The 25,197-nt window shown below is 41.4% G+C and overlaps 1 protein-coding gene across 11 annotated transcripts in view; it reads left to right on the top strand.

The window, feature by feature from the left end:
- The window catches only part of KALRN (kalirin RhoGEF kinase), a 474,021-nt gene that overhangs the window by 325,830 nt on the left and 122,994 nt on the right, over positions 1–25,197 (top strand). For all 11 annotated transcript variants that reach the window (XM_088058776.1, XM_088058771.1, XM_088058767.1 and 8 more), the window contains 12 exons: positions 3,528–3,710; positions 4,773–4,891; positions 6,086–6,152; positions 6,786–6,895; positions 8,510–8,579; positions 10,175–10,264; positions 14,229–14,321; positions 14,649–14,760; positions 15,884–16,074; positions 16,485–16,586; positions 17,275–17,417; positions 18,576–18,678. In XM_088058776.1, coding sequence (XP_087914902.1) covers positions 3,528–3,710; positions 4,773–4,891; positions 6,086–6,152; positions 6,786–6,895; positions 8,510–8,579; positions 10,175–10,264; positions 14,229–14,321; positions 14,649–14,760; positions 15,884–16,074; positions 16,485–16,586; positions 17,275–17,417; positions 18,576–18,678 — 1,383 coding nt within the window. The remainder of the gene's footprint in view (positions 1–3,527; positions 3,711–4,772; positions 4,892–6,085; positions 6,153–6,785; positions 6,896–8,509; positions 8,580–10,174; positions 10,265–14,228; positions 14,322–14,648; positions 14,761–15,883; positions 16,075–16,484; positions 16,587–17,274; positions 17,418–18,575; positions 18,679–25,197) is intronic.

The following is a 25,197-nucleotide window of genomic DNA, read 5'->3' as shown; positions in this document are numbered from 1 at the left end:
CTAGCGCTGGAGCTGATTCATGGATGGATCCCAGAAATACATCACCACAGGTGATGATACCCAGCAAACATCATACCCAGAAGCAGTGGTGGACCACAGGGTCTGAAAGTTGGTGCCACATGCACTGCTAGCAGAGCTGGAGTTACCCGTGTAACACCTACTGGCTAGGGGCACCAAAAGCCAGAGCCACCATTTTTCTGCAGACCCCTGAGACAAAGCCATCATCAGTACAACACCAACAGCCGTGCCTGATCCAGTCAGCATTTGGCACCAAGTAAAGCTAGCAGTGATAGCAAGTGGGGATTATGAAGCTGCAGAAGTGATTGATGTGCCGTTATCGGGAAGTCAGCAACTGAATATGGCACAATTGAAGCATACCTGGTAATAAGGGGTGGTGGAAAAACACTGGATAATTATGCAGCTTTTCAATGGCCAGTTCATTCAGAACTGCATCAGCTTGTAGCCAAGTACGGCCTGGGCTCACCTGCTGTCACCAATATGCTGTGGTTTATAACAGAGGAGGTTACTCCCTTTGATATTAAACAGTTTGCCAAACTAATGTTTACAACAGTCCAATATATGGTCTTTGAGTCAGCATAGCGACGCTGTGCAGAAAAACAGGAACAAAGAAACCTAAAGGTCCCCTGAGAAGACCCATGAGGTTTATGAGGTTGAGTTCTCTCAGCTTTTAGGACTACCATCATTAGCTTGTCCTTGGCTCCGAGCCAGGCTGGATCCACCAGTGCTGGCACAAGTAAAGGATTTGGGGATGCAAGCATTGCTCAAGGTCATGAACATGGCAAATCCAATCCAGACCTATTCAAAGACCAGTCAGGGGCTTATCAATTATCTACAGTTCATAGAAAGACTGCAAGATGCAATGGAGAAACAATGAATAAATGTCGAGGCCAGAAACCAATTAGTTTTACAGTTGGCCAAGGACAATGTTTATGAGAACTGTTGAAGGGTCTTAGAACTGTTGCCAAATGAGAAGCCATCCTTGGATGAGATGATAAATGCTTGTGCCAAGGTTGGATCCAATGCCCATAACATGTCCTTGTTAGCAGACTCCATAGCGGCAGCTGTGAAAGTGACACCCCTGTGCTACAGATGTGGACAACCAGGCCACCTAAAAGCCAACTGTCCTCATAAGTCTACACTACCAGGGACAATTCACAGACAAAGGAATACAACTTGTAGCCAGTGTGGAAAAAACAATCCAGTGACCAGACAATGCAGATCCTGAATTCATTCTGACACAGTTTCCTTTAAGGACCAGGGAAACAGAAGACCCAGCATGAAGGGGAGAGACACGTGATGATACAAGCATCTTCCCGCCTTCCTGTCTGAGCCTATGTGACCAGCTCACAGGAGGACCAGAGACACAGCCGGAATGGATGTTTCCACATCCATCTTAACAACCATAAGCACTTTAAAGGTACACAGGGTCCCTCTCAAGGCCCACAGGCCCATCTGGAGAGGACCGAGTGCACTGTTTATCAGAAGATCCAGTGCTAGTCTACAAGGTATTTTTGTGCACCCTGGCATTATTGATACAGGTTTCACTGGGAAGATACACGCTTTGGTTTCAACCCCTACTCCACCTGTGACAATCCCTGCAAAACCACAAATTGCCCAACTCATCCCTTTTAAGTCTCTTGTCCCCAAAACAGAGCCTATAGAGTGAGGAGACCGAGGCTTCAGATCCATCGGAAAACCCCAGACACCGGAACACAGTGGATACCAGATGTGCCCTACATCATGGTCAGGACCAGAGACAACATCCTCATGATGATCCTCCAGTGAGGAGACAAAGGACTCTGCACGATTCAATGTGAATCACGCAAAAGCTGTTGTGCTTTTAAACATCGTTTATTTACTTCTTATCTTGGTCTACATAGTCACACATTGTTTAATTGGTAGCTCCACTTTGTCCGCACATCTCTTGATTGGAAGCTCTACTTTGTCCATGAGGCAAGCACTCATCTCTTTCTTAATCTAATTGGTAGATGCTGTAAATGTCATTTTACTCGCTTTGACACCCCTTTGTCAAAGCAAAGGTTTTCTGCTTCTCTCTTCTTTCAACATCAGCTTTTTTATCCACAAAGATGGCTTCATTCTTTAGCTCCAGAAGGATAGGCTGGTTCGGTTAGTACCTGTCCATTTTCCTGTAAATATAATACTACACTCCAGCAGATGTTGAGAAGCAGTGACTTAAACAACTTGCACACCTGCCACACAGAGAACTAGAACTTCTTGAGATGACAAGTCTATTTAAGGCTTTTATCTATTTATGGACATGAAGGTTTTATACATATTTAAATGTGAGGACTTGACCTGAAAATTTTGAGACAGATTGTTTTTCTCCATGGTTCTTTTTCCTACAGTTCTGAGAGTTGAAATGTTTCTTGTTTTTAGAGTTAAGTTGTAAATTTATAATTTTTAATCTATAATCCTGCACCATGCCAATTTGATAACTTGCATTGTTAGTGGCTCTGCCTGACAGCTCCAGAGAGTGAATGTTATGACTTCAAAGGTGTATGGGATCATCACCAACTGAAAAGAGGCTGGGCCTGTCAAACTGAGTTGAAGGTCTCCTTCAAGCTTTTCAAAGCCTAGAAAGATTGAGGTTTTTACACAATGCTGTGTCTGTCATCTTGTCTGCAAGGGCCCTGCAGAGGATGACAGACACTGTTTTGTATTTAAAAACAAGAAGGGGGAATTGTGGTGGCCCACAGCTGGCCTGGAGGCCTCACAGTTACAAACAATCCCAACTTTATAACTGAAATGTGATTTTTAATATAATTACCTCGCTTAAGTAACTGGACCAGTACAGCCCATTGGAGACAGGCCCAGGACTGCTATTGGCTGGCTGGGCTGGGTGGTGACTGGCTCAGCCAATGGGGATTGACCACATATGCCTTCCGGTCTATATAAGGAGAAGCGGTCTCAGTAAAGTTGGCTGTTGCTGCAGGACCTTTGGATGTGTTTGTCACTGTCCTGCCTCCGACACATCACTGTGCCATGATGGAGAATTTTATAGTAGACCATGAATTTGGATTTAAATTCTGTTTCTTTTTGAAACAGAGTATTAATGACTCAAAATCACTTCCTGGGCTGATATGTGGTGTATTGATGACCTTTCTACACAGATTTGCAGATCCACCAGGTATAGATTCAGAGTAACTTGGTGCATTTTATGACGTGTGATTTTAAAATCTTGTCTTCTGCTCCAAGGCTCACCAAAAATAAGCCTCTTCTTGCGGGAAGGAGCCATGTATAACTACCAACATGTTTTATGTCTTTGTGTCTGTGGGGTTTCAAAAACTTGACTTTCTATCTTCTTCAGCTTCATAAGTGTCCTTATAAAAATGTCATTCCGTGTTTTACTGAAAAAGTTTGAAGTATCTCATTCTGTACAGACACTCTTTAATGATATATAAAAATAGTGAGCTTCTTTTGACTGCTGTGTCTTAAAAGCAATGGAAATAATAATGAAACATAACCAAGGACCATATTTTGGGCAGCAAACAAAGGAGAAAGTGAAGCTCCTCATCCAGCTGGCTGACAGCTTTGTAGAGAAAGGACACATACACGCCACTGAAATTAGGAAGTGGGTCACCACCGTTGACAAACGCTACCGGGACTTCTCTCTCAGGATGGGGAAATACCGCTACTCCCTGGAAAAAGCCCTTGGAATCAACCCAGAGGTACTGTAAGACCCTGTCCTGTTGGGGTTTTGTGCCAGAGTCACAGAGGAAGGTGAAGCCTCTGGTATGAATGCTGTTGTCTTCCATGTGGCCATTAGAAACAATGAAAACTCAGCCAGCCCACCTGGCCATGCTCAGAACTACTTCTGGAGAAAAAGGGTTAAAGGTTTTTTCTGTGGTGGGTCAGTGATGTGAGGAGAGGCCAATGAAGACCAGAAAGGTTTTCTAAACAAGTGTTTGCACCATTTTTCAGGAGGGAGAGTTCATTATTCAGGGGAATAATGAATTATTCAGTTAATTAATTGAATAAAAGTCTGTGTTAATCTTGGTGTAAACTATAAATCTTGTTCCCACACCATTATTTTTGTGTCAAACTCTTAAGTTTTCATTGTCTCATCCTTTAACATAAACAACTGATCCCCAACCTCATCTCTGAACTCTTTCAGGGGAAATAGAGCATCATAAGAAGCAAAAATTAGGATCTCCTGCTATTCCCTGGCCATACTATTAAGGAAGAGTGCCAGAAGCAGAAACACTTAAAAACCTTTCAGTCAACAGCTCTCTGGAATTAAGTATCAAGAATAAGGAATAAATTTCCTCACACCCTCATGATGCTTTAACTGCACTGTTCCTTGTAGGGCCTCTGGTTTACACAGAATTCTGACCACAGTCTGGAAAGGTATTCCATGGTAAATGGCCACTGAAAGCTGTCTCTGCATGGTGCTCTACTTTATCAGACTGTTTTTTATCAAGTCCCATAATAGACAACTATTTTAGATATGAAAGAGTAAGGTAATTTAGACTTTTTTATCAGTATTGATTCTTAGCTAGGAGAAACAGTGAAGATTACAATGAATATAATTTCTGGTTTTTTATGATTTCTCTATCAGCTTTTTATCTCTTCTCACAGTACTTCTACTTCTCTCTAAATTTCCTCCTTTTTGATATTATCTTACATTTGTCCCTTCTTACCTCTTTGATCTCATGAACATGCTGCACTTTGCACGACAGTAAGATTGCAATGAAGTTCAACTCTGTACCTTTTTTTCTTTTGTTCCCTAGGATAACAAAGACCTAGAACTAGATATCATTCCAGCAAGTCTTTCAGACCGGGAGGTAAAGCTGAGAGATGCAAATCATGAAGTCAATGAAGAAAAAAGGAAGTCAGCCAGAAAGAAAGAGTATGTTCCCAGACACTCTGTCTGCATGGCACAGTATCTGCTAAAGAATAATTCTGTGGTGTTTGCATGACCAGGACTGACTGACAGTCCTGTAACTCCTTCCAGCTGCAGAGCTACTGAGATAAGTTCTGCAGGTGTAGGGCAGAAATTGTTACTTGTAGGTTAGAGAATTTCAGAACATAAAGGTTGAATTTGTTTTGGTTTTAATCAGAAGGTAGAAAGGGAAAGCAGTGAGTCAAGCACTTGGATTAACCTTGATGTGGTGGAGTTGCTTATTGCTGTCTTGTTGTATGTAAAAAGTAACAGGGGCGGGAAAAAATAAAGAGCATCTTTGGATGTCTAAGTATTATCTAAACATCAGTGACCCAAGAGTTCACTTGAAGTTTAGGTTCAAATTTCAGCAAGTGTAGAACTGAGAGACCTGGAAATAGTTCACACTAGAGGAAATACTTGAGAAGTGCTTGTTGCATTTAAATCCATAAACACTAACTGTTTTCACAGTATCCTGTCTTATTTTTTGTGTAAGAATATTGGGAAAGTGTTTCTCAGCCCTCTGAAATTGTCACTACAGGTCATAAGAGAAACCACTTATACTTTAGAAAATGTTACACTTGGTCTGCCTGTGGCAAATTTGCAAAACACCAAGAATTTCAGCTTTGAAGGGCCCAGCCTCAGGGTCTACAAATACCATTCTTGCATTTCACAGCATCTGGATTTTCTCTGGTCAGGTACCAAGCTGTTGAAGTCTCTTCAAAGTAGTGGTGTCTCCCAAATCCATTTGTGTTGCCCCTGAAGGTAAAGTTTTAGGGTGACTTCCCACTGACTGTCAGCAAAGATGCAAATGTTGTTGGTGAATCCTTAATCCTTGGGGCAAAAAATTTTTGAGAACCGGCTGATGGTTCAGGATGGGTACATAGATGGTAAATCCCATGGACTCAGGGTTGCAGGAATACAACTTAATAGGATTTTGTGCAGAAAAGATTTTTAGAAAAAACTCTACCAGGGACTGGATTATGAAGTGGTATTTTGATCATGGACTGAAAAGTGCAAAGTAAGGCAGCTGAAAGCCTAGGTTGGAAATACGCTTATTCCTTAATACAACAGGAGGATGTTTTGTTTTCTGTTCATTGTAGAAATGCTCATAATGTCCAAAACACCTAAAATACTCCCTTTTTTTTTTTTTTTTTTTTTCAGATTCATTATGGCTGAGCTGCTGCAGACAGAAAAAGCTTATGTCAGGGATTTACATGAATGTTTAGAGGTAAGTTATGGTCCAGGAGGTCTCCTGTATTTCCTGGAAGCACATGTTGTCCTCTGCAGTGGGGATGTTCACTTTAATGCACAGGCTGTGCACACTGATTCAAGGAGCCTTTCCTTAAGAATTCAAATCTATTCCTTTGAATTATCTCATGGTAGAGAAACTTCTGGATTTGCACAGTCAAATACCTTGTCTAGCTGTACAGAAGGGTGTTCCTAAAGTAGATAGTGATATCCAAGGCAAAAATCAGAGTGTAATTCAGTGAAATCTGTCAGCTTTCACATTCCTGCAGTCTGACAGATTTTTATGTGTCTAATGCTACTGAAGTGGCAAATCTGGCTTATCTTTTCAGCTGTTTCTGCCTGCAGTTTTTGGACACCATCAGGTGGACAGCAAAGACAGGTGTTGTTGGCATGTTTCTGCTTTTTCTTCAGACAACTTCAAAGCATCAGCACTTTGAATTTCTCTGGAGAGCTTTCTGTAACATTGGAAAATTATTTTTTTATAATTTAGCTTGTTTATTAATCTCAAAGTACATAGTTCCTTTTCAACCTGTGTCTTTGGCAATAAAACAGGGGGATCTATTTTTTTCCACTGTATTTATTCACAAAATTAAGAGTTTCTGCTGTCTTCCAGACTTACCTCTGGGAAATGACGAGTGGAGTGGAAGAAATACCAGCTGGGATCCTTAATAAAGAACACATCATCTTTGGCAATATTCAGGAGATATATGACTTCCATAACAAGTAGGTTTTCTTAACAGTTCTGCTAATGTTCAGGCACTTGTGCATCTCTGTGGTGTCTCCAGAGAATCCCTACACACACGCCTGAGTGTAAAATAATTGATCCAAATTTGCAAAATAATGTCTGATTTCTTGCTTTGTTTCTTTTACAAAAATGAATTGCAACTTAGTTCTAGCTTCACCTTTAGCTGATCAACAATGTTAAAGCCATATTATACCAGTGGATCTAGTCTGGACACTTGCCTGTCAAAAATATGATCTTGGAAAACACAAAGGGAGACAGTGGAATTGTTGGCATGAGCTGGGTTAATAAGTAGCTTTCTGCCACTTCTTGGAGACTTTCTGTATTTAATCTGTAACTAACAGTACCCCATCTTGTTAAGATAAGACTGTGTACCAGATCAGCTTAGAGGGCATTGTTTCCATGGTATAATGGGAATGCAACAATAGTTATAAACTTCACATTTAGGGGTGCTGGATCCAACAAGTTCAGTCTGAATTCCAAATCTGTCTTCAGGTTACACTTTAAAAACAAACCAGAGAATCTTTCTCGCTTTTAGTTCTAGGACATTTCAAGAGCTTCATTCAGATAAATGTGCTAGCACATAAACAGGCCCCAGCAGAGCAGAGCATGCCCTGTGCATGCTTTTGTGCAAGCAGCTTCAAAGCATATCAGGATAGCAGCCTGACTGCCTTCGCACTTCCCTTTCTCTGTGGTGCTATGTTTTTATTCTGGTGGCCCTGCCTGATGCCATCTGATTACCCTCCTTTTAGAGTTTCCACTGTTCCCAGCTACCATCCCTCCAGCCCTCAGTCATATCACATAGCTTCTCACTGCTGTCATTTCTCTTTTCTCTGACCCTTCCTCCTGCAGCCTGCTGCTTCTGCATAATCATTTCTTCCTCTAAAATTTCTTTATTGTTATGCTAAAATAAATTTCCCCTGTCCCCTCTACCAGTGTCCTCCACAGCCTTCTCTTTCAGATGGTGATCTTAAGGCATCCTCCAGCCTGATTCAAAATCCATGTCCAAGGAAGGGCAGAAAAACTGGTGAATGGTCCAGAAAACATGTTCTAGGAGGAGCAGCTGAAGAAACTGTTTCATATTCTTTCTACCCAGGCATTGTACAGGGCTCTATGTGCAAACAAGTGTCACTTGTGGTACAAGCTATTCAGAGAGAGTTGGTTTAAAAAAAATCTCTAATTTGGAAGTTTACTACTTACCTGTGAAATGTTGAGCTTGTTTAAGTTGTTGTCCTTTGTCCAGTGTGCTGAGTTGGGTGTTGGGAATCTGGCAGCTTTGGGCTTCCCTTGTTGCTCTTTGTCTGAACCACTACACAATAACTCTTTGAAGATCTGTGTTCAAATAGAACAGTCCTGAACACACTGACTCACTACTCGGGATTGCCTCTTTTTCCTTTCTGGTGGAGTTAGGCATGACTGTACTCAAAAAACAAAGCACCCCTTGGCAAGTGACACTTTTTCTGCTAGCTGGACACTTGGGTAGCCTCATAATCAAGATACAAATGTTGATCATTTGGACTGATTAACTCATTGGTTATCCTGCATCTCCTGGGTATTTGACTGTAACTAGTTACATTGGTGTCTTCTTTTTTCAGCATTTTCCTAAAGGAGCTGGAGAAATATGAACAACTGCCCGAGGATGTGGGCCACTGCTTTGTCACCTGGGTAATGAGGCTGCTGTTTCTCATTATTTATTCAAATTAATTCCTCTAACACAAATGGGAACAAGCTGGGAATATGTGCAAAGGTCATGGCCCGGTGATTGATGGGATTAGGAGCTAGTCTGGAACTACAACTGCTTTGTCCTTCACCTGCCCCAGGTGAAAGTTTCCACCCTTCTCCTCAGCAATTGTATGAAGGCTTTCCAGAGCCTCTCTCCTTTTCCTGACTGACCACTTCAGCTTTTATTTACCTCTGCTGATTTTTGTTTAGCAGAACTTTATCAAACCAAACCTGTTTTTAGGGGTGACAGCCATGAGAACTCCACAAAGGCATGAAGAACATATTTTATCAACTTTTTTTTCCTCCAGAAATTAGTGTCAAATTTCTGAGCCACTGTGCTCTCTCATTCCATTATGCAATGCCAGGATAATTTCCAACAGGACTTTGAAATACTGATGCAGAGAGTCTTAGTGAGCGTAGGAGTCTCTGGGAATTGGCTATAGTAATTTGTCTGTATGAAAGCTGTTCTCTTTTCAAAATATTTACCAGTCAAATCAGCCATCTTTGTATTTTGTCTGATTTTTTTATTCATATATCAAAGCTAGAAATTAGTATTTTAAGAGTAAAGATGGTACCATTTTACCAAAAAATGACCTTGTTTAGATGATTTCAGATGGGCATTTAATTTAAAAACATGTCACAAGTCTTGATGAAATGGATTCAGAAACATCATTTACAAAGAACAGCTTACCTGCTTAGGAAAGATGAATGCATTTATGTATCATTCTCTGCAAAATCCTCATGGTACTTTAAGATACTTCTGCATCATCTCATCAAAGATTCATGTCCAGAGCTGTGTGTGTGTGGTAACAAATATACATACAAAGCTGTCTGCACAATTGCAGGATCCTGTTGTTTAGATATCTGGAATAAAAAAATGCAAGAGTGGTAAAAGGAAAACATCCTCTTCTTTTATTTCCCTCCCTCTTCTTGAGACCAGAGTACATTAATAAGAGGTGGGAGTGCACAGATGTTTTTAATTTCTGCTTAAACTTAAAAGTAAACAAATTAGGAAATAAAATGCAAAACACTCCTAGCACAACATAAAATTTGAGCCACTGAAGTTTGAACCAAAGTAAGAAAGGCAAGTCTAGGCCAAGTGTCACAAATTTCAAGTGAAAAATATTGGCTTGTGCCAGTTTAAACTAGGTGAGTCACTTGGCAGTTTGTAGACTGGCTTTGTCTTCAAGTAGGTGATAGTCAACACTTCATGACTGAGTTTTGAGACCTTCAAACTCTTGTGTAACATTCTTAGAGCTCTTAGAAATTATTTTACAATTGGATTAAAGTTTTAGGCCTTCCCTTTGTGATATTTGTTAAAGAAAGCCTCCCTCAGAAGTGCTCAAGTAAGGTATGAACCTTAAAGCCTTCTGCTCTTAATTTCTGCTCTTGTGCTGCTTGGTGGCAGGGTGGGGCTGCTGGTGGTGGGTGTGTGGGAGTTGTCACCTGTATTTATCCTGGTGTGCCTTAATAAAAACCTGTGGGAAATAGCAGAGAAATAGCTTATCTTGCTTTTCCCTTGATGTTTGTTTTCACAGGCAGATAAATTTCAGATGTATGTCACCTACTGCAAAAACAAGCCTGATTCCAGCCAGCTCATCCTGGAACATGCAGGGACTTTCTTTGATGTAAGCAGCCATTGCTGATTTCCTTTCACACCTGGTGCAGCTGAAACACCTCTTTTTTACACTCGAGCTATGGGTTCCTTTCTATGCCTTGGCATTTGGGTTTTTCATTCCACTGCAAATATCACATGCTGTGAGAACTGATAGGCTGTGGTGTGGAGTGTGGTGAGGTGTGGAGACACACATTCTAATGGGAACCTTTGGGCATTTTGTAGATCCAGTCCTTTCCAAAGATCTGGTTCAGATGTAATCTCTGTTTCTGGCTTAGTGAAAAAATGAAAATCTCAGATTCTGTTATATATTACGACCTGAAATTCCTAAGTCTAAAGTTCCTATCCTAAGTTTCCTAAGTTCCTATCCTCCTGTTCTACCCAGCCTATTCCATATTTACTTCATTGTGCTAATAAGGAACTCCATTGACTCCAATTAACTATTTCCCATACAAGTGCTACAGCCAGTGGTAAATGTTTTTAGGCTCCAATTCCAATTTTGTAGGCTGAGAAAAGTCTTTCAAGATTTTGAGTACCTTTAAACCAAGCTCTTCCTCTTACTTAACCTCATCCATTTTGCCATGCTTGTCTGCTACCTTGTAGCTCTAATTAGTTGTTTTTCTAAAAAAAAAAAAAAAAGTGCTAAGGCCTCTCCTCTAAAGCATTGAAAGTGTTTGCAAATGTAACAGATCAGCAGGATCCAAGCTGTGGAGTTGGCAGCTGACATAAATCAGCTCCTCTGGAGTCTGTACGTGCCAATGGTTACAGCATTTCAGTCTCACTCAACAATGAAAGGTCTCTTGGAGCCACAGGAAAAGTGATGAGCACCTTTTTCTTTTGCCGCGTTACCGAATGCTATAAAAATGGAATGGGACTGGGATGTGTTTTCCAGGAGGTGGCGCTTGAGCCTGTTGAATGGTTTGTACTGGTCGGCGGCAGTGCAGGGTCGGAGCCGCCTTAGGTTGTCTGTCCATCTGTGCTGTTTGCACAGCTTGAAAGCTTTTCCACTCCAGCTCTCTGCATAGGCTGGAAAGCTGCCTGATATTTCTTAGTAGTGAATATTCGTGTGTCAGCATCTGCTGTTTTGCCAGGGGGAGGTGTTTGCCCCTCATGGGTGCTGGGCCATCACCCAGTGATGCCTGTGCAAAAAGAGAAAGCTGACTATCCCCCCAAAAACTCCACAAGGTTTTCCTCCACAGTGTGAGTGACTAAAGTAATGCAAAATACCTGTAGAGCCTTCTTATCTTGATCTGGAGTGGCAGTGGCTCAGGGGCAGGACAGCCTGGCACAAGGATACTGAGAAAATAGTTGGTTCTTTTTTTTTTCCAAGCAGAAACTGGAATTTCCCAAAACCCTGATGATGAGAGTGAATTATCTAGAATAACACCACTTAGTAAGAAGCCTGCTTGAAAATCACAAGTGTTCCTCAAATTTCATAAGCTTTCATAGAAAACCACCTTTGAGATTAAAACAAGCAGTCCCAGTAATGTTTGAACCCTTTAAGCCCATGGAAAACTCGCAGCTACAGGGCTCACTGTAAGGGTTAACTGATTATGAGAAGGAGCAAAGATAGGTGACATATCTCATGTGAAACCATGAAGAGAATTACGAGCTGAGAGCTGGGATGTTCTCAGGATGTAAGTGAAGCCATGTATGTAGAGAAAAGCAATTTATTTTATTGAACCAGTTGAGACAGGTGGAAAACAACGCACAAACTCTCAACTGTGAAACACACCTAGTTTATCCTACAGCGTTAGTCTAATAAAGCATAAAGATTACCATCTTCCCTCCCTACAGATGGTGCTTTGTTTATAAAATCCAGAAGTTTTTGGTATGGTTATATTAGCTGGAAATTGCACAGGGGATGAAAAGAGTGTGTTTATTCTGATTTAACTTCAGTAGACTTATTAATTTCGCTCTTTCAATTTTTGAATCTGTCTTGTTCATCATTACTTAAACTGTTCTTTATTCAGCAGTTTCAAAGATAAATGATGCCTGCCATGTTTAACAAATTTTAATATTTGTAATACCATATACTTCAGGCTATTTTTGATTACCAACATATGTTAGCTGTCAGCTTCAATTGGTAGAATCAGCATGTTATTGGGGTAATCAAGTTGATTTTAGTGCCTTTAGTTAAGCAAGCTTTGATCTTTGGGACAGAGTTTGGTTGAGACATGTACACGCTTCTTCTATTTGGAATACTTTTTTTGCTTTGAATCTTGGAAAAGATACAGTTTTATACCCAAGAAGCCACAGGGCACTTTGGATTTGCATGACCAGCATGGAACATGATGAAGCTCAGTGACTTTGGTAGCATTGCAGAGCATGGTGTTTCTGCATGGATGAGGGTTCTTGGACAGTTTCTCTGCTGAGCCAGAATGTCCCTTAGGAAATGAGCAGAGGCACAAACAGGCTCTTACTTCAACACTTCAGGGACCATAGGGAGGAGCTGCAGGGAGAATGACCCTTCCCAGCACTTGTCAAATGTCACTCCACCAACCTGCTGTGTTTCTGCACAGTCTGACCAGGCAGCATCCTGGCAGAGCAAGGAGTGCCCAATGGAGAGCATCTTGCTGAGAGCAAGCCCTGCTGTTCAGAGAGCTGCGGGAAAGGACTAGGGCTAATTTTGTTACTTGGATCCTGCTAAAACAAGTGTACTTTGCCAGTTCCAGGAAGTTGACAGACACGGCCGAAGTCTTGCTGGCTCCTGCAGTTAGGAATTGAGTCTCAGCCATGTGCTCTGCAGGCACAGTTCCTCTGTGAAGTCAGCTATGACTCAGCTTCATGCAAACTCCATTAACCCCCAAACAGGGCCCCTTTCCCTTTTCGGTCTTGTTCATGGCACCAGAGCTAGTTAAAAAAACAAACAAACAAAAAACAAAACCAACTTTTATAGTAAAAGAAACCAAACCAAAAATCTGTTGTGTGAGAAGTGGATGCTTTTGCATCCCAGCATTAAGACAAACAGTAGAGCTAAAAATAAGCAGTAACCTCCCTAGTACTCAGCAGAAAATCAGATTGTATACAAAAGGAAAATTTCTGTTCTTGGCAGCTCTTCTTCTTTCATCTTCCATAACTTCTTTGCTTTACAGTCTCAAATTCACATTCCAGTAGCTAGAGAAAAGTCCCATTCCCCTTTTTTATTTGCTTCCTTAGGAATCATGGATTTCCTGGTGGCCAGGAGTAAGACAAGGCAGGCTCAGGGCCTGGCAGAGACAGAAGGGTTTCCAATCTGTTCTATTTCGTCAGAGAATCTGTCCCTGTAGGGCATGAATTTGGAGTCTTTTAGGTGGCTAAATACATTTGTTAGGGTTCTGTAGAATTTTCAGGAGCTCCCAACTCCCCCTGGAACTGTTGTGGGGAGACAGCTGGGCCCTTTGCAGCTCTCAGCAGGTCTGTGATGTCTCCAGAAATTTATGAGCACATCACACTGATCAGCCCAGACATTTTGGTTGAGGTTCAGGTGACAAAACAGAGTCTTCAGTGCTGTACCAGGTATCATAAGGGGATACCTCTCCTGGCCCCCAGGTGCCACCTCAGAGTAGAGCACGTCTGTTATTACCATGGGGATATTTCAGCTACCCCAGGGCTCTCAAATGGGACTCAATGCCTATGTTTAGACAGCTAAATTACACCCTACTCATGCAATTTAATTTAATGTCACTTCATTTTAATTGAATGTTAAGACTCTGCTTTCAGCCTCCTTAGCTAGGGGAAACCAGATGACATGACAGGTAAGTCATACTTAAATCAAGGCCTGTTTACTCAGCAGAGCTTTAGCTTGACTTGCAGAGGGACCCTGCAGTTTATTGCCAGCCTCTCTGAAACCACACTTACGTGCATGTGAGCTTAAAGAGAGTTAAAAAACTAAACATAGAATGCAGGGATCCAGAGCTAAAATTAGTTTTGGGTGGTTCTGTCTGGCTGGGGGTTAATACTTTTCCATGACTGACTGCTGTTTTTATCCCTTCTAGGAAATTCAACAAAGACATGGGCTGGCCAACTCCATCTCTTCTTATTTAATCAAGCCTGTTCAGAGGATCACAAAATACCAACTCCTACTGAAGGTAGCTCAGTGAGCTGCACAGATCAGCTCATGCAGAGTAGTTCACAGGTGTAATGAGTTACTTTTGCTTAAGGGAGCTGCTTCATGACCTGTAAGTGCCCAGAAATCTTCCAAGGGCACAGTCTCCCTTGAGAGCACCTGGTTTTGTCTCGTGTTATAGTTGTTCCCATCTGACCCCCCACTTTGATTTGTGAGCATCCACAGTGGGGTTTGCTGCAGTTGAGCTTTCTCCTGTCTCTGAAGCAGCTTGCAGGGACCAAGTGGCACAGATGGGTGCGAGGGCAGCACGTGGATCAGTTTGTTTATGGGTGTCTGCATTGCTTCTTAGGAACTACTGACCTGCTGTGAGGAGGGTAAAGGGGAACTGAAGGATGGTCTGGAAGTGATGCTCAGTGTCCCAAAGAAGGCCAACGATGCGATGCACGTCAGCATGCTGGAAGGTGGGCAGGGGCCAGGGAGGGGAGGGACCTGCTGAGAAATGTTTGTTAGTAACTTGTGGTAGAAGTTACTATAGGTTGACTGTAGCAATACTGTTGTTTCATCATAATTTTTAGGTACCTCCTGGCTCCTTTCTGATATTTTTCCAAAAGTCTTGAAAGAATAAAGAGGCTAGGAAGTTTGGTGGGGAGGGGAGAAGGGGAGGCGTTTATCTGTATCTTCTGTGTGTGTGTATATATACATCTGTGATGTATGTGTGTGTATATATATATATTTAGCTAAAACATTCCTTCTCCATTAAATGAAAAAAATCCCCTCCTGAAACAGTATCAGTTTAGCTGCTGACAGCTGTAAAAATTATTGGATGAAAACATTTCATAATACTGTTTCAACGTTTCAAAAGTTCTGGTTTTGTGAGTCAAAACAGCTTGTGTTTCAAAATGTTAGCATGGTTATGCCAGCGATTTAAGAAGCAGCATTAAAAAAAATTTTAGAACTGCAGGAAAAAAGTTTGATTGGCACAAAGTGAAGTCTTTTATTGTCTTATTATTGTGCGGAGTATTTCTGAAATGTAAAAATTTTATTCTGGACTGAGATGCTTTATTGTGTCTCACACATTTTCTCGGTCTGGGAAGAGAATTTCCAGCCTGACTTGAGGAAAACCAAGAAACAAGTAGAATACTAAAACAAATGAAAAAAGGAACTGTGCCAGTAGCCAGGCAGCACAATAAGCCCAGGTGATTAAAACTGCAGGAGAGCGAACTGAATTTGTAATGAAGTGCAAAGGATTTCTTTCAATGCAGTTCTGTGTACAGTAACCACCACTGAAACCTTCATAATATTATTTTTGAGAAATTATTACAATACTTCAGCAGCAGCCTCATTTAGCACATATGACATATTTGACCTTCAATGAATTAATTGCAATGCTGCAGTAGAAAAAGAAAGGAGAAATTAAAATATTATCGCTGGGGCAATAGATAGCCTTTATTGTCCTTTCAGAATCTGGAAAAACAAAAAAAAAGAAGAGAAAGACTCTTTTATTTCAAGTCTTCACTGCTTTGGTGTTTCTGTGAATTGCTTGTCCCAAGAATAAATACAAGTGATTGTATTTTGTGGTTTTAGGGTTTGATGAGAACCTGGACGTCCAGGGAGAGCTGATTCTTCAGGATTCCTTCCAAGTGTGGGATCCCAAGTCTCTCATTCGGAAAGGCCGTGAGAGGCATTTGTTTCTCTTTGAAATCTCTTTGGTGTTTAGCAAAGAGATCAAAGATTCTTCAGGACACACAAAATATGTTTACAAGAACAAGTTACTGGTAGGTGTGGCTGCAAAGCAAATATTCTGGGTGTTGTGTTTTTTGTAGGTAGAAGTTGCATTTTGGAGGCTCACATGTCCCCTGCTGGGTTGGGGATACTTGTGCCCCTGGAAGGGCTGGCCCTGAGTCCTGCAGGACTCACCTGGAAGTCAGCCTGCAGTGAGTCTACAGAGGTTTAAGGTAGTGAGATGTGAAGGGTGGGGGGAAATGAGAGCAGGATCACTCCAGCCGTTCGCTTCCCTGCCACCCCAGAGCTTTTCTGTTTCTTTTATCTGTGTGTAGCAAACGGAGATAAGATCCCATTCCCCTACCCATCCCAGCCTCCCCACTTCTTCCTACAAGTCCAAAGTTTTCTGGACTCGTGAAGCTTCATATATATGAAATCTTTCATCATTTCTCCTCCACACTAGACCTCAGAACTGGGAGTGACTGAACATGTTGAAGGAGATCCCTGCAAATTTGCTTTGTGGTCTGGACGAACACCATCCTCAGACAATAAAACAGTGCTGAAAGTGAGTTTTTTCTGTTTGTTTTCTTTGCCTTTAGCACTTCTAGTTCAGGCCTTGGGAGCCTTGAATGAAAGGTCAGTTTCTTCCCTTGTCATATTCCCATGGCTTCCATATCTGCCTGTGGGGTCATGCCTGCATCAGGAGCAGCTGAGCTCTAAGGAGTCAGTAGCAACTGGCACAGCTGTGCAGCCTTGCTGGAATTGCATCTCCTCTTGCAGCCTGGGTTGAGCAGTTGCACACTCACACAGGACAGGTCTCAGGGTGTTTGGCTGGGAGGTGTAATTATCTCAGTCCTTTGCCACCAGGCTTCATCAATACCCAACCTCTTCCACAGACCTCCAGAGCTGACAGCCTGTTCTGTCAAGTGACTCTGCTGAGGAATCCATGTTATAATTGTTTTGTCTAAGGAAATCCCAGCTGTGCACTGATAACCTGTTTCCCCTCTGCAGAGCATGCTGTATTGCTAGCATTAAATGTATTTATCCAGAGCTTAGCTGCTTTGCTGTTGCTTGCCAAGTAGGTCTGGTCAGAATGCTCTCAGTTCCCTGGGGTTACCAGGTACTCCAGCAGCTGTGACAATGCAGCAGAGAGGACAAAGTTACTCATGACATTCATCAGCTGACCCTGACTCCTTCACGCAGGAGGTGAGAACATGATAAAGTCTCTGTCTTTCTGCCTTGTGAAACTTTAGGCATCCAGTATTGAAACAAAACAGGAATGGATCAAAAATATCCGGGAAGTTATTCAGGAAAGGATCATTCATCTGAAAGGAGCTCTGAAAGAGCCAATTCAGCTCCCCAAGACACCTGCAAAGCAGCGAAACAACAGTAGAAGGTAACTTTAGTCATTCCCCACAACATGAAATCACTCATGTTTTCTCAACCCACAGCAGTGTGGTGTCTGTGGACTTTTTACTGGTTTTTACTGTAGTCAAAACACTTTTTATTGTCTTTGCCTTTTTTATGTTGTCTTGGCAAAAGTAGCTAGAAATCCTTTTTTATGATAGACGTACAAAGATCTTTCATTTTATGCTCTAAAGTATAGAGAGAAACAGTAAAAATTCTTCAGAGTCTAGGGTCATAGTTCTTTCCTAAAGTAGATTTTTCTTCTTCACATTTGAGTAAAACCAGATTTTTTTTCCTTGTTTGGCATGTTTAATTGTTTGGCAATCAAAATCATAGTTGATCCTTACAATATATTGAAGAATAGATAGAGAAATAATCTGTATTTCATCATCAAATACAGACTTGTTTCAGCCCGTCATGTAATATTCAATTTTTTTTCTCAACTTGTTCAATCCTGGATTAAATAGAAATTATAGATAACAATTTGTTCTTTTTCTGTTGTGGCATTCCCAAAAGCCACCTGTAATTTCAGCATCCTCATTTCCTCATCAGATTTTATCCCTCTTTTACTTCAGGCTGTGTTATAGAGATATCCAAAGCATAAATAATCAGGTTACCCAGGAGACCTGTAGCAAAGCAGAGATCCCAGACATTTCCTCTAAGAACATGTTCCAATATAAAAGTTTTCTTGTACAGAATGCAGACATATTTTTTCTTTGTCCTTAAGTATATATTTTATATTATTTAAGTATTCAATTTGAAGGACCAATAAACATTTATGATTATTTTATCTGTACAGCCAAAGGGAAGAAAATACCCTGTGTTAGCAGCCTCAGTGAGGTAAATAGGTAGAGCACTATACTGTCTTTATCTATGTTTGGATATCATCTTTATGACTTAGTATTAAATTCCTGAAGAAATGCAAACAAATGTTAGGGTTATTGTGCAAATCCAAACCCCATGGCTGAGGGTGACATCATTCTAAATTCCAAGAGCTCTATAGCATCATGGGCTGCCTCAGTGGGGTAATTTTATCACAATCCAGCTCTGTCCTGTTGACTCAGCTCTTCTCAGCTCCACCTGTAAGGTTGTGCTCACTGGTGCTGTGTTAAGAAATATCACTGTTTCCCAATCGCCTCTCTTGCAGAGATGGAATAGATGATGCAGACAGCCAAGGGGATGGCAGCAGTCAACCTGACACCATTTCCATTGCCTCCAGGACATCACAGAACACAGTGGACAGTGATAAGGTAGGACTGAAATGTGAAAATACATGGCAGGTAATTGCCCTCAGAAAAATGTACATGGAAAGCAGAAGAGAAGGCAAAAAAAGGCAACCTGTCTTCTACTGAGTGAACTGAAACTTGTATTCCCCTTTGCTAGGTTATTAAAACCCAGTCTGTTTCTGTGTGCTCGTCAGTACTGCTCTTCTACACGGTAACACCTCTCTTACTGCTGCTTTTTGTGGGTAATACACAGAGGTTCAACTGGCTCTGAAGAAACAGCCCAGAGCAACCTTTTCTTGCCTAGTAAATCTTGTCCTGTGAGATCCAGCTTCTAAACAAGCAAACAGCTGGCTATGATACATGTTTCCCTCTGAGCTGAAACCAGACGTTTGTTGGAGGGAATGCAGGTACTTACACACCAATTAACGCAGCAACATTGGGATCCTGGCTGGTATCTTGAGAGCCTGGGAGACCTACCATTTCCAGAGACTGTGATATTCTGGACCCCTCTCCTCACAGACATATGCTGGAGCATATGGATGGCCCTGAGACATGCTAGATTCTGTTGGAATGCTGCACACTGTCAGCATGTATGTACTTGTCATTTTACTTGTCAGACAATCTGAGTCCAGATCCCAAGCTCCACCAGGATGACTCACTTGAATTTGTCACCCTGTTATCTCCAGCTGTGCTCTTCCACTGAATTAGCAGTTGATTGTAGGAGAAAATGGGCAGTTAATAATTACTGTAGGTACACTGATGGCACTTGTCATAGCCCCTGAGAGAATGCCCATATTCTCTTCATGTGTTGTTTTGAAATCACATGTAACTTGAAGAAATCTGAATTCTCCCGTGCCTTTATGGATTTATCTGTTTGTCAGGGCTTTAATTATGCAGCCACTTTGACAAGGTAGAAGGGTGTCTTCACAAAATCAGAGTCTGAGCTTTGGTTGTAAAGTTCACAGGTAAGGTTCAGTGCAGACACTGTTTTGAAAGCTGGACTCAGAAATATAAGTTAATTGCAAATAAATTACCTTCATAAGACAATCTGTTGTATTTATCTTAAATGCATGTCCCCATGATTTTATGTTTTTGTCCAATAATATGCATTAGAAAAGTATTAAGCCTCACAATCCAAAGGCCACTGCAATGTATGCAAATACTTTGCCCAGTGTCTGAGAAGTCTTCAATCCACATGGACTTGTCTTACTTTCTGTGTTTTTCACATTTATCATTCCTGCTAAGAGGCCCTGACTTAGTGCAGTACTTGAGCTGATACATAATTTTAAGCAGTCGCCTAAGCTTTGCTCGTTTGCCCCCAGCCCGTTGTCTCGGTTGCATGAATTCTGGCCACGTCTGGGTAAGATGCTCCATGTTGCATGCTGCAGCTGCATATAAGGGTTATGGTGCCAACACAGGCTGTGTACCCTGAAAGACAGCCCATTGTGGCAGGAGTTGGTTTAAGGATGCAAGACTAGAAACATTTACAGGAATTTCTGTCCAGAATCTTGTTTGAACTGAACAGCAAATGTGTATGAGATGAAGTGAGTTAAGATTGTACAGGGGAAAAGTTGTTATCACTGGGGAAAGGGTTGTGTCATGCTTTTTTTTTGAGGTGGATAGGTTCACTTGCTGACTTAAGACTGTGTGGTTTTGTGTCCTGTTATACATTTAATGAATAGAAACAAATTTGAGCACACAGCTAAGTCTGAAGGCTGCTTGTACATGCTTTGTTGAATCTGAGGTAGCAGTGTATCATCCTTAACTAGAGGGGCAGTTCCTGCTGAACAGTTTCCTTATTGTCACTGATGCTAATGCCAGAATACTGTGGAGAATTCAGCTCCTAGAGTGCTGCATTATCATGTCTTTGCTCCAAGGAGAATGAACTCCCTGCATCTCTTTATAGCTCTCTCATTTTTTCTGCACAACGTTACCCAAATTAGTGGCAGATGAAGCTGAGCTGCCTTACCTCCTGCTGAATTGGCAGAGTCACACCTGTGTTCAGTGTTCACTCAGACATCAGACTCACCTGCTGGCACGAAGCCCTCAGCACATGTTGGCACCTGCTGTGCAGGGACTGGCTTGTCAGCAGATCCAAAGCTTTGAAAGGACTCCTAATGGTGACATTTTACCACATGGGATTTTTTCCTTCAGTGTGTAGTTGAGTTATTCTTCTAGGAGGGTCTGAATGAAATGTGATTGGACTGGGAGGTTTTATATTCTCACATGGACTGCTGCTAGTTATCAGCACTGGAAGACAGGACCACATCATGCTCTCTAGGTAGGTTTTCTTGGCAGAGTTGACAGTTCTTGGCACACACTGTAGCATACAGGCAATAGTTAACTCCTGTGGGGCTGACAGCAGCTCCTGTGGGTACAGGGTTCAACCATCAGTGGTTTCCCTGCCTATTTCACTCCAGTATAGTCAGCAGACTTATTCCCATGAGGTCAGATTCAAGACTAGGGGCTTTTTGGGGCCGCAGCCTCCGTGGGTGACTTCTCTATGTGCCCCAGTGAGATCTCCATCCAGAGGAGCCAATGGAAAGAGTTCCTACCTTTAGAAACTCTCGCTGTTCACAGCAGAATCATCTGCAAACCCACGCCAAGAGCTTTGCAGTGCCAGCAGCGTGCCAGGATGGCAGCAGATTAATCCTGCCTTGGGACCATCTATGTATTAACTCCATGCCAGAAGCAATTCTCAAGTAATGTGTAAGAGTTGCTATTACTCTCTGAAGCCAAAAGAATTCAAAGATTTAGCTGACACACTTTGTCCTTTCCCTAAACCTTGCTATTGTGCCTGAGGGTTGCCTAACACATTAGTTGAATGTTCAGACAAGAATGTCAAACAACATTTTAGACAAAGAAAATCACAACTTCTCAAAGATTCTCAATTTCAAGTAGCAGTTCTGCTTAACAACACTCCTCATGCCTCAAGTCATATGTATTTCTTTCAACTTATTTGTGAGTCAACTCCTCCTGAGTTGTAAGTAGCAATTTCTGTTTTCTCTCACCATGGCACAGCCCTGGAGCTAAGCTTTACTTTTGTATTTCAAGCTCCTAAAAGACAAAAAGGTTTTTTATTGTTAAGTGGGAGTGAAATAACTGTACTGTAAATTCAGCAAGGATTTGTTTTCTCTCAAGACATTTATCAGGGGGATCCTTTGGTGCAGAGGGTAGAGCACTTGGGCTGGGGGCTGAGTCCTGGTTCTGCTCTGTCACTCACGTGTTGGACACCATCACAAAGTACATTTGATGGCACATTACCCTTTCCTTTATTCCCCTTGTTTGGTTGAGGAATTTTCAGGGGGAGAAACAAATTCTTACCTACATTACATTTGTACATTAATTACAGCATTATCCTCCATTGTCCCAACATATGATAGATGCCTGTTTTTGTAGCCCTTATGGTAGCAGACTCTGCTTTGAAAGTATTCTGAGTTATGTGCCTAACTCCAGAAGTGTTATTAAGCCTTTAAGTATGCAGACTTTCCTGACTGCAGTCAGTGGTCAGGTGATTATATAAGACTCTCCAGATTAAAAAAAAAAAAAATAATAGTGTCTGGGTCTGTTTAAATTAAATACCTGATTAAGTAGCTTCTTAAATCTGGATATGAGTATTTAATATCTTTACTTTACTTGAGCTTTTCTATCTCAAAAGTATGTAAAGCAATTATCTCCAGGCTCAAACATTTAATTTTCATTACATACTATATGGTAGAAACACAGACTTCAAGCAAGATCTGTAGGTCTGCACCTTTGTAAAAGAAAGAGAGAATATATAAAATGTTTCTTTTTCCATTTGCAATCCATGACTACTTCCATATGCAATCTATAATCCAAAATATTTCATACACAGGAAAAGAATTCTTTGGATTGTCATTTGGATTGTGTAAGTTTTATACAGGGGGGGAAAATGGGTTGATGACCCAGACCCAGTGCTAAAGAATCAATAGATAATGAATACTATTACAGGAATTGTAATTCCCATTGAGGATCCAGGTCAGGTCCCAGGTAACCAACTACACAAAATTTCTTCATCCTTTCCAAAAGGCAAAGGAGACAGCTTTTGTTCTATACAGTAAGCCCTCTTCAGTATGCTATCTAAAGTCCTCTCCTTAGAGAGAAATCCTTGCCCTATTCGCAGCAGACAGGATTTCAGTCTTTATATTTGGATTCAAAGCAGTGGGGAATGACATAAAGGAAATGTTATATGCAGGGCATTCTCATTTGTTAAGCCCATTGAGCTGTTGGCTTGTGAAACAGCTGTTTCTGGCGATACTGCTCCAGTTTCCAATGGCCTCCTTTTTGTTGGCTTTTGCAGACTACTGGGGAGAGCAGGTCTCATTTCCTTCTGTTGTTTTTGGATGTGGAAAAAGGCTCTGAAATGTGAACTGAAAATGTTTTACTCTCTAAAAATAAATCTACATTATACACTTTTATCTTTTCCATTAGATACTAGACTCAGCTCACCTTTCAGTCATGAGACTGAGACCTTGACCTCTTCCCAATTGGTGGTATTATATAAAATCTGGGAATAATCATTCTTCTAATTGAAGGTAATTTGTACAAGAGGGGAGATTTTAGAATTAAGGCTTGTTGGAACACATCACTTAGGGGCAAATTCTCTTTCTTTGAGTAGCTTCTAATCAAGGTAAAACAGCTTTCTCCCTGTGATGTTGCTGTAGCAGGACGTGCTCACTCACTGCTGGTGAGTTCTGTCTTGAGTCGCGTGCAAGAGACACATTTCTACTGCGGTTCTGGGGAATATCAAGGGACAGGGGGTGTTGATCCCCAGCAGTGCTTGTGTATGGCCACAACATGTGTCACCATGGACTGGAGTCTGTGCAGACCCTGAGCTGTGGGACTGACGTGAGCAGCAAGCACCTGTCAGTGGAAAAGTCTCTCTGCCAGTGGTTAGTGGGTGCTATGTATTGCAGCTGGTGGGAAAGAAGCTGGAAGGTGCAATGGAAACTTTATGGCAGAGCCCAGGGAGAGCAGGATCATGGGAATACAGAGTGGGTGGTGGAGCAGGGAGCACTTAAATACAGAATCAGGAGTATTTAGAAGTCTTCCTGTTTTCTGGAGCACTGTGATAGGTGCCAGCAATTTATCTGAATTGATGTGAAGAGGTTTCTTCCTTCAACCAAGAAATTTTACTCTCAGTAAATTGGATTAAATTAAACAACTATGAGTTTCTAAGGGGCAAAGGAAGGGATTAATTTGATCTCATTTGTTTATTACTGTTGTGGTTATTCTGCCACTGTCCGAGCAAGTTATGTGCCAGAATTCAGTGTACTGTCTGGAGTGCCGCTTCCTTGCAAGGACTGATGAGTTACGGGACCACAAGTAAAACTAAATTTATGTAACAGAAAATGAATGCTGACTGTTAAGTGAATTTTTACTATGAAGATATGATAAAGAGGAGTGAATTATGGCCCCAGAGGATGTATTTATATTACTTGAACGCTGCCTAGCATTAGAGCAGTTCTCACACCGAGTTCCTACTGCCCTCACCTGTGGAAAAAACACAATAACAATCAAAGGAAAACCTGATATAAAACATTTTGGCACTTTAATTAGCCTTCTTGAGGACTCACTAGCTGTAGGTAGGTAACTCTTTTGAAGATACTGTCATGTAGTAGCAAAATGTTTATCTTACCAAGGAAATAAACTGTTCATCCAGGAGCTGAGACATCCCTCTGTCTCTCTAATGATAGTTTCTTAAAATTTCCTTAGGCTTTGGGAGGCTGCCTCTCAGTTCTGGCTCTAAATCTTGGTTAGGACCCCTGCAAATTCAGCTCTTCCCTGAGAAAAATATACAAATGTATGTATCTTTTTTTTCATTGTGAATGGTTGCCTGAAACTGAAGTCATTGAAGTGACATTTGGAGCTGATAAAATGAGACTGGTTTATCTCTGCTGGCAATGCCTGATTTGGCATGAACTTGCCTTTCTAATCGTTGATGTTCAGTAATATTGCTGCAGCACTTTTCTTTTTTTCTCTCTTTCCTAAGTATAAGTAAGGACTTTGCCTTTGCTTCCTGTATTCCTTATCAGGAATGCAGCAGTGCCAACATCCTGAAATGTTCCAGCTTTTGATTTGCAGAGGTCTGCTTGTCTGTCTAAATTTGATATTTTTCAGTCTTTTGGAAAATTAACTTGAGGCTCTTGGAGTGAAATATAACACACTCAAACAGTCAAGGTATAAATTACGTTTTTAGATTTCCGAATGAAGGAAATCTGGACTGAAGTGTTATATGTACTTTAAATTGTGCAAACTTTCATGGGCACTCACAGAAAACTCTGAACCTCAGAGGGGATCCAATAATTACAACCATTCTTCGCTCTGTGTTGGGCCTATGCTGTACCATGCTTAATGCTTAATCTCTGCTTTGGGGACTTGGCTGATAGGTCTCACAGTGTCTTTATGTGTCTGTACACCAGTCACTTTGGCTTGTAGCTGTACAGGAATTTACCCACCTGCCATCCACAGGCAGAGTCATTTTACAGCTCTTTTCTTAGTGATTTATAATGCATGTAGCAA

This window comes from Pseudopodoces humilis, chromosome 8, assembly GCF_049639895.1.
Source record: "Pseudopodoces humilis isolate 2021_Gansu_Grassland_sample_001 chromosome 8, ASM4963989v1, whole genome shotgun sequence".
Lineage (NCBI taxonomy): Eukaryota > Metazoa > Chordata > Aves > Passeriformes > Paridae > Pseudopodoces > Pseudopodoces humilis.
The sequence above is the reverse complement of the archived record's forward strand: the minus strand, read 5'-3'. Positions and strand labels throughout refer to the sequence as shown.